The 12236-nt window shown below is 42.1% G+C and overlaps 2 protein-coding genes across 2 annotated transcripts; one reads left to right on the top strand and one right to left on the bottom strand.

Moving 5' to 3' along the window:
* Positions 1–1791: 1791 nt before the first annotated feature.
* Positions 1792–5478, top strand: LOC108110780 (DNA-directed RNA polymerase I subunit RPA2). Its single transcript, XM_017219998.2, is given in 4 exon segments — positions 1792–1992; positions 2054–3553; positions 3614–4906; positions 4908–5478. Coding segments are annotated over 4 exon segments (3390 nt in total). The 5' UTR covers positions 1792–1902; the 3' UTR covers positions 5415–5478.
* A 73-nt stretch (positions 5479–5551) lies between these two features.
* LOC108110781 (AP-2 complex subunit alpha) lies at positions 5552–12222 on the bottom strand. The gene is made up of 9 exons (XM_017220000.2): positions 11910–12222; positions 10895–11145; positions 9995–10206; positions 9328–9783; positions 8676–9265; positions 7684–8617; positions 7340–7623; positions 7083–7287; positions 5552–7021 (listed from the first exon to the last, which is right to left on the bottom strand). The coding sequence occupies exons 2-9, from the start codon at positions 10956–10958 to the stop codon at positions 6944–6946; spliced, it is 2823 nt and encodes a 940-aa protein (XP_017075489.1). The 5' UTR covers positions 10959–11145; positions 11910–12222; the 3' UTR covers positions 5552–6943.
* Positions 12223–12236: the final 14 nt, after the last annotated feature.

The raw sequence follows: 12236 nt of genomic DNA, 5'->3' as shown, positions 1-12236 counted from the left end.
TTGGCCAGCTCGGGAAAAACTGAGAAAACATCGAATAGATTCAGCTATTTTTAACCCACTATGGTCTCTCCTGTCTGCACACAATTCGGCTTCTCCCAGCCAGAATTCTCACATAAAATGCTTTGTTTGTGAATTAGAGAACGTTGTTTCTAAAGGGCCTAGGAATTGCAGAGAGAATAGGGAGACTCACTAGAAGCCCGTTATCCGGATTTCTTAATTTTTCTCGTTACCCATATGCACTTTTTAATTAGGAGAACGTGTCACACGAAACAGTTTAAATTTAGACCCACGCGTCATTTTAATTATGACTAATGGGCAAATCAAAACAAAGCTCTTGCCACATCGCTTGTCAGGAAAATGAAGATCACGACCACTCGTCAAGAGCTGCCAGGGATAGATCCGCAACACTTACAAGGTCATTGATCCTACCACATGTTAATGTTATTAATTTTTAAAGTACAATAAGCAAATTTGCTCGCACCTATATTACAGGGTATTATATAACACAAACCTTTTCAACGAAAAACCCATCTGTCCTTAAGTCACAAGTCTCTCAAACCTTATTAACCAATTTTGAAAGTCGGCAAAGGGTGCGTGTTATCCGGCACCCTGTGAAAAACTTCAGTGGGAAAGTTTCAAATGAAAATGCATTTGCTAGCTGATTTTTGAAACGGCTACGCGAGCTTCCTGCTTTTTTGTCTCCAGTCCGCACATTTGAAAAGTGGAAAACACGCAGCCATGACTCCAAACAACTATGAGCAGAGGTTTCCAGAGGAAAGCAGAGGAAGCACATATTTGGCAAAGTGTCGCCAGGCTTGAAAATGAAAATCAACAATGCAATTTGCCATGGCGCCCTTCTCTGCCTCTCAGTTCTGGTTTACTCTGTTGTTTGTTGCAATTCAAAAGGGGCAAAAAATCCTGCTAGAAACTTGAAGCTCCTGGAAAAAGTTGCGAACCAGCCACGCCCTCAACTTTCACAGATATTGCACACAGGCAAATGTGCAGCGAAAGTAGGAAGTTGCAAGGGTAGGAGAACCAGCCAAGGACAGTATGCCCGGAAAAAGTTGCAAGAAAATGCATTGTGTTCATTATAATGGAATAATAAACCGGAGTGACTGGGTTCAGATTGAGGCCCTTTCCCTTTTTCCTTGGCTACTGCAGCTTCTTAGGTTTGTCCTTGGTCTTTTCGGAAAAAGCCAAACTTCCGTCACTCATACTTCCTCAATAGTACATTAGTGCACATCGGACTTTAAAGTTAAACTCTTACAAAAGTTTAATTTTTTAATTAAAATTGTAGAATCAAAAAATAAAATAAAATATTTTCATATTTTTAAAAAGTAGTAGTACGTCAGGAAAAAATAGAGAGCGAACTCGATTTACATAAAAACGTTTAAATTTTTATATATTTTGATAACAAAAATTCTTTTCTGGAGGACATTTTATTTATTAACGAGTTCACATTTACAAAATACGTAACATACCATGCCTACAAGTAGTTTAATTGGGCTTAAACTTACATACCTTTTAAAAATATTACTGATAACAAAATTTTGAAATCGCGAATCTGTCAGCTGTTCCGCCACCGAGTTGGCAGCCCTATTATCAAGAGATGAGCAACATTTGTTTTGAAATCTGTCAAAGTTCTTTAAATATAAGTTGATTTTTGCAACTCAATTAAAGGTAAAACATTTATCATTGAACCACTTGTGTATTTTTTCGGTAAGTTTAACATAAGGTGTTATTGAAAGTTTAAACAAAATGTGAACTAGTTCCCCATATTAACCACAACAACACAGTCTGGTTCACGTCGAAAACGGCTCAGTTCAAAACAACACGTGCAGAGTGGAGTATTTTGATTTTTAATATAATTGAGGGGTTTTCGAAGAGATATAATCCTACAAAATGCTGGAGGAGATGAATCGAATGAAGACCACTCCGGAGCTGACCAACTTACGACCGGAGTTCAAGCAGATACCCAAAAAACTAAGCAGGGTAAATAGAAATTTTGTGCTGTCTGCCTTCCATGCTAACGAATTTGTGCTCATACGAATAGCACCTGGCCAACTTGGGAGCACCCCATGTGGATTCCTTCGATGAGATGTTAACCGTGGGCCTGGATTTCGTGGCCAAACACATGATTCCCATACACTGGCAGAGTCCCGCCGGCGAAAAAATCTCAATGAAATTGCAATCTATTTGGATATCGAAGCCACAGGTGCCCCAAGATGTGATTGATGTGCGTACCCGAGAAATTTACCCAACCGACTCCAGGCAGCTACACGTCTCCTACTCAGGAATGTGCTCTGTTCGGTTGGGTTGGAGTATCAATGGAGTGGAGAAGTCTCCCATAAACATGGACCTAGGTGAACTTCCCATTATGCTGCGCTCGAAAGCCTGCAATCTGGGGCAGGCTTCCCCCGAAGATATGGTGAAACATGGCGAGCACGACAGCGAATGGGGTGGAATATTTGTAATTCGAGGAAATGAGAAGATCGTGCGCATGTTGATCATGACCAGGAGAAATCATCCAATTTGCGTAAAGCGCTCTTCCTGGAAAGATCGTGGCCAGAACTTTAGCGATCTGGGAGTTTTAGTGCAAACAGTCCGCGAGGACGAATCATCCCAAAGTAATGTAGTCCATTTTTTGAATAATGGAACAGCCAAGTTTATGTTCTCCCATGTCAAGAGGTTATCTTATGTACCCGTTTGCCTTATTCTCAAGTGCCTTATGGATTACACAGATGAAGAAATATACTACAGATTAGTTAAGGGCTATGAATCAGACCAGTACTATGTGTCCTGTGTGCAAAGTATGTTGAGAGATGTACAAAACGAAAGTGTCTACACACACTCCCAGTGCAGGAGCTTCATTGGCAATCTGTTCCGTTCTCGCTTCCCAGAAATTCCGGAATGGCAACCGGATGAGGATGTTACGGACTTTATCCTCAAGGAACGAGTAATGATTCACCTGGATAACTATGAGGACAAATTCCAGTTAATTGTGTTCATGGTACAGAAGCTTTTTCAATGTGCGCAAGGCAAACACAGAGTGGAGAACGTGGACTCGGCGATGATGCAGGAAGTGCTCCTTCCAGGACATTTATATCAGAAATACCTAGGCGAACGCGTGGAGTCTTGGGTTTTGCAAGTCCGCCGATGCCTTCAAAAGAAACTGACTACTCCTGATGGCCTACTGACAAGCGCCATTATGACTCAGTGTATGCGACAAGCAGGCGGAGTTGGCCGCTCCATGGAGTCCTTCCTAGCCACTGGAAATATTGTCAGTCGCACTGGGCTAGGATTAATGCAAAATAGTGGTTTGGTTATCATGGCGGAGAATATCAACAGGATGCGATACATGTCTCACTTCCGAGCTATCCACCGTGGTTCCTATTTCACAACAATGAGGACCACGGAGGCGAGACAATTGCTTCCGGATGCCTGGGGCTTCATTTGTCCAGTACACACTCCCGATGGCACGCCCTGTGGCCTACTTAATCATTTGACCCTGACCTGCGAGCTGTCAAAGCGTCCCGATCCCAAACTGGTAGAGGTATGACACCAAATTATCGCAGATTTCAGAAAATTGACCGAATTACTTATTTTGTTTCAGGCCATACCCTCACAACTGATAGAGATGGGCATGATGCCATTGACCATCCAAAGTGATCCGGAGGACAAACTCTACGTGGTATTTTTGGACGGCAAACATCTGGGCCATATTTATCAATCAGATGCCACCAAAATAGTAGATGATTTGCGCTATGGCAAGATATTTGGCACCCTTCCACAAATGATGGAAATTGGATATATACCTTTTAAAAAGAACGGTCAGTTCCCAGGACTCTACCTTGCAACGGGACCTGCTAGGATGATGAGACCCGTTTGGAACCTAAAATGGAAGCGGGTGGAATACATTGGAACACTCGAGCAGCTGTACATGGAGATTGCAATTGATCCAAAAGAGATGTATCCGGACTTCACTACTCATCTGGAGTTGGCTAAAACGCATTTCATGAGCAACCTGGCCAACTTGATTCCCATGCCGGACTACAATCAATCACCTCGTAACATGTACCAGTGTCAGATGGGAAAGCAAACGATGGGAACACCTTGCTTAAATTGGCCCAAGCAAGCTGCCAATAAGTTATACCGGTTACAAACTCCAGCAACACCTCTCTTTAGACCCGTTCACTACGACAACATTCAGCTGGATGACTTCGCAATGGGCACAAACGCTATAGTAGCTGTAATATCCTACACAGGTTACGATATGGAAGATGCCATGATAATCAATAAAGCAGCTTATGAACGAGGGTTCGCATATGGGAGTATCTACAAAACTAAGTTCTTGACGCTGGACAAGAAGAGCAGTTACTTCGCCAGACATCCGCATATGCCAGAACTGACTAAATATCTGGATACAGATGGTCTTCCACATCCTGGCTCTAAATTAAGTTATGGGTCCCCGTTATACTGCTATTTTGACGGAGAGGTAGCCACTTATAAAGTTGTGAAAATGGATGAGAAGGAGGATTGCATGGTAGAAAGCGTCCGACAGTTGGGAAGCTTTGATTTATCTCCCAAGAAAACGGTAGCCATTACTTTGAGAGTTCCTCGACCACCTACTATTGGAGATAAGTTTGCATCCAGAGCTGGCCAGAAAGGTATTTGCTCACAAAAATATCCGGCAGAAGATTTGCCCTTTACGGAATCAGGTTTGATACCAGACATAGTGTTCAATCCCCATGGTTTTCCCTCTCGTATGACCATAGCCATGATGATCGAGACAATGGCGGGGAAGGGTGCAGCGATCCACGGGGATGTTTACGACGCCACACCTTTCCGCTTTTCCGAAGAAAATACAGCTATTGATTACTTCGGTAAGATGCTCGAGGCTGGAGGATTACAATTACTATGGAACGGAGAGACTATATTCTGGAGTAGATGGACGCGAGATGGCAGCAGATATATTTTTTGGGGTGGTCCATTACCAGCGTCTCCGTCACATGGTTTTCGACAAGTGGCAAGTAAGATCCACAGGAGCCGTAGAAGCTCGTACCCATCAACCAATTAAGGGAAGAAAACGAGGTGGTGGGGTGAGGTTCGGAGAGATGGAACGGGATGCTTTGATCTCCCATGGAGCGGCCTTCCTGCTGCAGGATCGTTTATTCCACAACTCGGATAAAACACACACGCTAGTTTGCCACAAGTGTGGCTCTATACTAGCACCATTGCAGCAGATTGTTAAGCGTAATGAAACTGGAGGTCTGTCCTCGCAGCCGAAGACTTGTCGTCTGTGCGGGGATAACAGTTCAGTCTCAATGATCGAGATACCATTCTCTTTTAAGTTCCTGGTCACCGAACTGAGTTCAGTGAACATCAATGCCAGGTTTAAATTAAACGAGATTTAAAAAACTAACCTTATTAGACCCCATTTTATACCTTTCACTATTCACAATAAAGTTGACAAAAAGATTTCCACGTCTGTTTGTGTTATATAAGCTTAATCTGGCTTTGTTCATCTAGCAACGTTCTAAAACACGTTCAATATGGTTTCAATTTATATTTATTTATTTATTTAAATACATATTTGTTTACGTTTACAGTTAAATTCCTGCATTTGCTATATGTAGTTGTGGTTTATGTTCTTGTTGCTGTTTTAGTCGCATTTGCTTTGCGTTTGTGTTGAATGGAATTCTTGTGGAATTTTGTTAACATTTAACTATTGCACTTTGGAAATAATTAAACTTCCAACTGACATGCACATTGGTTGATACGAAAGGATTGAGAGTTTAGTGGTAATAAGTATACGATGACAATTTGCTTTATCGGTATTCAGTATCAGTATCTATATAATGTTTATTTTAGTTTACAATTCTTTGTTCTTCACCGGCTACGGCCTCGCAATTGAAGAGAGTTATAGCAGATTTATGGCTTGCTGCTGCTACTGCTTCGGGTAAGTTAATACTTGGTGCTATAGAGATCGCTTTCCTTCCCAGGAAGCGGCACAACATGTAGTTCTCGTCAGTTTATTATGGTACACATATAAAACGAAATATTACCCAGGATCAATCGAAAAATTCTGCTATAGGTATAATAATATTTTGAATGTTTTTCTTTTGTTTTCTCAAAATTGGACTTTTCTCCGGTCTTCGATCAATTTTAGTTGCTCAACAGTGATTAATCAGGGAGTTTTGGTTAACCCATCTCTAATTATTTGTCTAATATTTAATGAGATTTCTGCTCCTGCGGCTTTCCATTAAATCTTCACAATCAAAAACATTAAACATGAATTTCGTTTTGATGCAATTGCAATAATCAATATATGTATAAATATTTAGATAACGATTTGCATACTTGTCATTTGCAGGCATCTTAATAATTTCCTTGCAAGCTTTTCTCTTTTGTTTTATATTGTTTTTGTTTTTATTACAACGACGTATATACTATGTATATGTATGTAGTTTGTATGAATGTATTTCTGTGTATAGGTATATAATATCCAATTGCTACTGCCTCGAAATGATGCAACAATATATAATTTGTCATACATATAAACATAATCTAATTATGTTCTCTCTTTTCTCTACTATGAACTTTTTGAGCTTAACATTTACAAAGAATTCTGATACGGATAAGGGTTTTGGGGACATGAAAGAGGGAAATGGATAAAGTACGAGTAGGTTTACAAAAATAATATTCAATTCAAAAGTAAACAGGAGAGTGGGTAAAGCTCAATCAGCAACGCGCTGCTGAAAAAGATGAAAGGTACTTATGAAGAGAGTAGGAGTGACTGGCATAACTAAACGCGCAAAGTGTGAGGACTGTTTTTGCTTTGATATTTCTCTAGGTGATTGGGATTGTGCATTGTAAAGTGGTTGCCGTGGCTCCATGTCTTCGTAGCTCCATCTCGATCCTCCCCGTCAATGATTGTTGTGGCTTAGAACTGATCTGACAGCAGATCACAGATCTCCCGAGTAACGGTCTCTTTACTGGCCCGGACGGTCAGTCGGAACATCTATTGATAAGTCAATAGAATTTATAATTTGTTATGATAAAATTAGATAATAGTCTCTAACCTGAGCTTGCTTATTCGGCTCCAATCTCATCAGGCAGCCCACCTGCTGGGATTGCGTATGAATGATACCTGCACAAACCATGTTGTCTGGATTGGGATCCACCTGGTCCAGCAGCTGCATGCCGAAGCCCATCAGCTTATTGCGGGCTCCGGCTAAATCCAGTGGCTGTGCTGCCTTGAACACTTTCTGTGACCGTTGTTGCTCCCTACAAATATAAAATTAATATTGAACATTTCCGTAAAGAACCTTTTACTTACCCGCTTAGATTCTTCCATCGCGCAAAGAATGATTCGGCATTCATCTCTGTAGGCTCAAAGAACTTGTTAACGCTCAATGGCAATTTGATGCTAAACTTTTGCTGTGTGCCGTTGTAGCGGAAACTGATCTCGATGGTTGGGGCATCGGCGTAGTCCTCTATGCACTCCGCAGTTAGCAGCTGTTGAATCTGGGCGCCGGCCTCCAGGGTCGGTTCCACAACCTTCATCTGCACGTTTAGCTTAAGAGCATCCTCTGCGGACCACTGCAACACGGGATTAAAGTTCTGCGAAAAAATAAAAAGGAAATGTATTGGTATTAAGATTTCAAAAAAATATGTACATACCGTCAGAGGGACTTGTGTCTTGTTACCATAGAACAGACCCAGTCGTCCCAGATTTTGGCGAAACTCGCTCTTTACGCCGATCTGCAGCATTTCGTTTTCGAACAGGACACCATTATTCTTGAACAAGAACTTCTTTGTGTTGTACACGGCACTTGAGTTGTTGTTACTGTTGCTGCCGTACATATCTCCCAAAACATCAATTAGCGTGCTGTTGCTATTGGTGCCACTGCCAATATTATTTGATGGTGGAGTACTCAAACCAAGCAGATCCGTATTCGCGTTGCTGTTATTCAGTTTACTGTGAGAATTGTTCACGTGGGCGTTGTTCTGCGTTGCAGAAGACAGCGGAGCCGGACTCTTCGACTCGCGGATCTCATTCTCCGGCACTCGCCCGGGCTTCTTTTTCTTCAGCACTGCTAGAATAGAGCTTTCGCGCTCCGGGAACGATGGCATTTCTTCGAGAACGGTGGCCAACACATCCGTAGATGCCACGATACTAAGTTGGAGATATTCGCTGGCTCTCTGCTGAAGTTCTGCATCTGCGGAACGAAGATTGCTGTGCTGTCGGAACACATCCTGGATATTGGTGCGAATCTCAGGAAACAGGTTGATAAACTTGATGTACGTGGATAGGAGCAGGGCCCGCGTCATTGGCGAGCACAAATGGTACTTGGAGTGCAACAGTTTAAACTGCACTAATGGCGCGGAACGGGAATCTCCGGCAATTAAGTTTCCAAATTCTCCCAATATGTAACCTCCAACTTTAACCATGTTTTCGTGGCAGGCAGGTGCCTGTAGCGCTTCAAAAACGGTCTTCGCGGCATATCCCTGAACTTCCTCACGGTTAATTACGATTTGTATGACCCGGTACCACACTTCCTCGGACACGTAGTCTCCAGCAATGCGGATAAGATTAAGGATCACATCCACATACCTCCAAAAACAAAGAGTAAATGTAAATATTTTTCCTAACTTGACAAATTAGCTCTTACCAGGTATAATCCGTCGCGTACTTCTCTGCGAGAATAGCCACCTTGAGCACCATCTCCTCGCGAATCGAGTAGTCAGCTGTTTCCAGATAGTTGAGCATCTCTTGAACGATCTCCTCGGCATTACCACGATCACACATGGCATACAATAGATCCACCGCCATTTGGCGGACGGATACATCCTTCTCCATTTTCATCGACAGTATGACTACCTCCTGGTGCTTCTTCACCTCCTCGTGCGAGAACTCCGAAGTGGCTAGGTGGCACATGGACTCCAGAGCCAAGTAACGTAAATTAGTCTCTCGATTGCTAAGAAACTGGCCCAACTGGTTGCAAGCGCGAACTAGCAGGTTGGGCTCGCTGTCGCTGTGAATGATCAAATTGATGGCTTCGAAGAGCACAGCGTTCTTGGCGTTGGAGTGCTGCACTTTCTTACTCTTCGGTGGCTCCTGGGCCTTATTCAGAATCGTTTCTAGAGTTTCGTTTAACCGAGCCCGTACGCCTGCCTCCTCGGTCACTGGGTTATAATTCTGCAGCAGCCGAAGAAGTTTCACGGATAGCCACGGCGCCGGCACAAAGTAGTACGTGTAATCCTGCAAGGGAATATATATATATTTAAGTGTTTTTTTATATCAACAGAACCTAGAACTCCTACCTGAAGATCCGTGTAGCTGGCTGTTACGATCCGAGACAAGCGAGAAACTGCCAAGTTTACACAACCCTTGTACTCGTCTGGGTTGCGTTTCACCAAGGCGTCGATCAGCGAGGTGGCCGCTGTGACTACTCCCATGTGCTGATCATTGAGCAAATGGATGATGCGCGATGTCCACTCACCGCCAGGAATGATATCCTGCGAGGAGCGGAACAGGCGGAGCAGGCACAGCGCCGCCGACTGCTTAACCACGTCCATGGTGTCCCCCGAAACAAGTAGCTTAGGTATCTCGTTGGAAAAGGACTCAGCCATATCCCGGCTGCCGATATTGGCGATGCACTGCAAGGCTAAATTAACGTGCACAGGATTGCGAGACTGCAAATCATTCTTGATCGACTGAATGATCAGCCGAATTAGGTCGCTGTTCGTGTTCACCAGCACAGAGATGAATAGGTATCCCTAGAACAATCAAAGTTTATTAGAAACGATCATAAAAGTAATCACAATGAAATATTTTAAAAAATGTAATCAGATTAAATAGATTTTTTTTATACAAATACAACTTTCTTAGTTTTTAGTTTAAGTTACATAAAATATCATTATAAACGCAGTCCAATTTCCCGTCGCTAAATTACAATATGTTTTATCTATCGATATTTGGTTTACTTACGATCTGCTTCTCCGAGTATTTGTTGGAGGACAGTAAATTGACCGCCTCCATGTGGCCAAAGTCGATGTCATGGCCGAGGAGAAAAATGAATAGCAGCTTGCAAACATATTTCTTCTTCTGATAGCCGTCAAGAGTTTTGTCTCCTTTAAATTTGCTCCGTATGTTGGCCAACTCCTTGTTTATGCGTTTGACCTCCGCTTCTTTGCTTTTACCTGCGATGGTTGTCGGGAATATATATGAATATTAGCATTAAAATAGAAAAGTATCAAGGTCAGAAATGGAGATTCACAGTAAAACAACAGCGATTCGTCGGCGGAAGTATTGCTTTCTTCTCCAACCCATAACCGATCGATGGCAAATCCGACTTCACCATCTTTCACTCTCTCCATGTCGCGTTTTTTCTCCGGTTTATATAGGCGCCAATTAGTACCAGTCACCGATCCGCTGCGGAACCTCTGCTCTCTGATATGCTGTCTACAAACCAAAAACTAGTAACCCAGCATACAGCAAACAGTGAGTTGTGACGATAGCATTATACAGCGAAGCGGCGGTGAGCAATTGCGGCGGTTGCACACATACGGACATAAATTTAGAAATACTATAGAAACCCTTTAAATAGTTAAACTACAAAAATTTTCCACATTTAATAGTTTAACTTGATTGGTAGTAAATATTATTATTTAAAGAAACAAATGATATTTAATAGTAATCTCAATACATCCCTCCTATCGACTGCATACTGTATATATGTTATTGTACCGCCCCACTTTATTGTCAGTGTTCTGCTCCTGGTAATTGATCAAGAAATGGCGCTGATTCCGCCCCTATGGAAAATCTCTTGCTGTCATCCGCTCAATTGGATTTAATGGTGGTTACCCAAGAGATCTGATCTGCACTTACAGTTTCTTATATCCGATATAAAGACGGCCAGCCCTCTCATGCCATCCCCCCGCACCGGCGCCATGGTAGTTAGCTTGTTAATTTTCGCTGGTTTTATGCAAACTGGGGGCGCAAGAAAATCGTCGATGGAAGGCGGCCGAGTCTCGAGGCGTTCTTATCGCTCGAACTCGACGTCGGAACTAAGATATATAATAGTTGCTCTCCTCTCTATTTCTCTATATTTCCTTCGGATATTTGTTGTTCCTTGGGACCTAAAAACAGAAAAGATACTCGTTTAATAATATTTTAAGAATTTATTTTAATTTTTATAAAATTCTTTATGTGATACAATTATAATTTCAATTACTAGTATTTTAAGATTTCAAAGCCCTTATCAATTGTGAAATTTTAACATAATATACAAAGAAATCATTTCGTACTTCAAATTATTATTCATATGATCCTGCAAATAGGTTTCGATTAATAAAACATCGGGGCTCTTTAAAATGAAATATGTATACACCACACAATTCCCGCAGTAAACTACTCAGATATCAATTTGATTACATTTGTTGCGGTCTTTTATTTTGTGAAAACTTAACCAGTAACTTTGGATGTCTATTTTTCGAGCAGTGCACTTAGTGCGAACTTTGACATTTTCGGGTGGAAGTGGTGCCCCCGCACTTTTGGCAACAGATTTATGTATTTGCAACTTGGCATCAACTTGGTTTTGCACGCTGATAAAGATTCTGTGACCTCGCTCGCCAACTTTTTATCGCCTGGCGAAGTGCGATGTGCACTTGGACATAATTTTTTGATTTGTACGACCACCGGCTTCTGTTTTCTGTTTCGCTTTCCGTTTCGTTTTATTTTCTGTTTTTCACTGCGCTCTTTGCGCCTTCTTTCTTGCCTTCATGTCACGTCACTTTTTTCAGCACTGGATGACGAAGGCGTTTCGCCCCAAAAAAAAAAGAAACAAATGAAGCCACCACTAAAACATTAATGGGCGTATTATAAATTATTTTTTGGGGCTTACTTTGCCGATTTTTTCACTCGGAGCGGGCAAAATCGCTTAGCGTTGCGGAATTTCTGTGGCGGAGCGAGAGAGATCAGAGATTTTTAGAGTTGGCTTCGCTTCTGAATCGGAATTCGGAATCCGGGGTGTTGGCTGCGGAATGCTTATTTCCAAGTGCTTCCCTTTATGTAACTTCAACTGGCTTTGCTTTGTCTCACTACTTCGCCGCTAATTTGTTTGTTAACTATTCCCGAGCGCAGAGCAATTCACTAAAATGAAAATTTCTATTGATTTTTCTTCGCTCTCGCTGCCAGTAAGTGGAGCCATCTAGCGGGCGCGGGTGGAACA

This window comes from Drosophila eugracilis, unplaced genomic scaffold, assembly GCF_018153835.1.
Source record: "Drosophila eugracilis isolate 14026-0451.02 unplaced genomic scaffold, ASM1815383v1 contig_2152, whole genome shotgun sequence".
NCBI classification, from domain to species: domain Eukaryota; kingdom Metazoa; phylum Arthropoda; class Insecta; order Diptera; family Drosophilidae; genus Drosophila; species Drosophila eugracilis.
This window is presented reverse-complemented; position numbering and strand designations above follow the sequence as displayed.

Coding starts and splice junctions, on each gene's coding strand:
- LOC108110781 (XM_017220000.2), bottom strand. CDS start 10,958: ATGGCGCCGGTGCGGGGGGATGGCATGAGAGGGCTGGCCGTCTTTATA. Junction 10,207..10,894: donor TATATCGGATATAAGAAACT/GTAAGTGCAGAT, acceptor CAACCATCGCAG/GTAAAAGCAAAGAAGCGGAG. Junction 7,288..7,339: donor CGATGGAAGAATCTAAGCGG/GTAAGTAAAAGG, acceptor TTATATTTGTAG/GGAGCAACAACGGTCACAGA.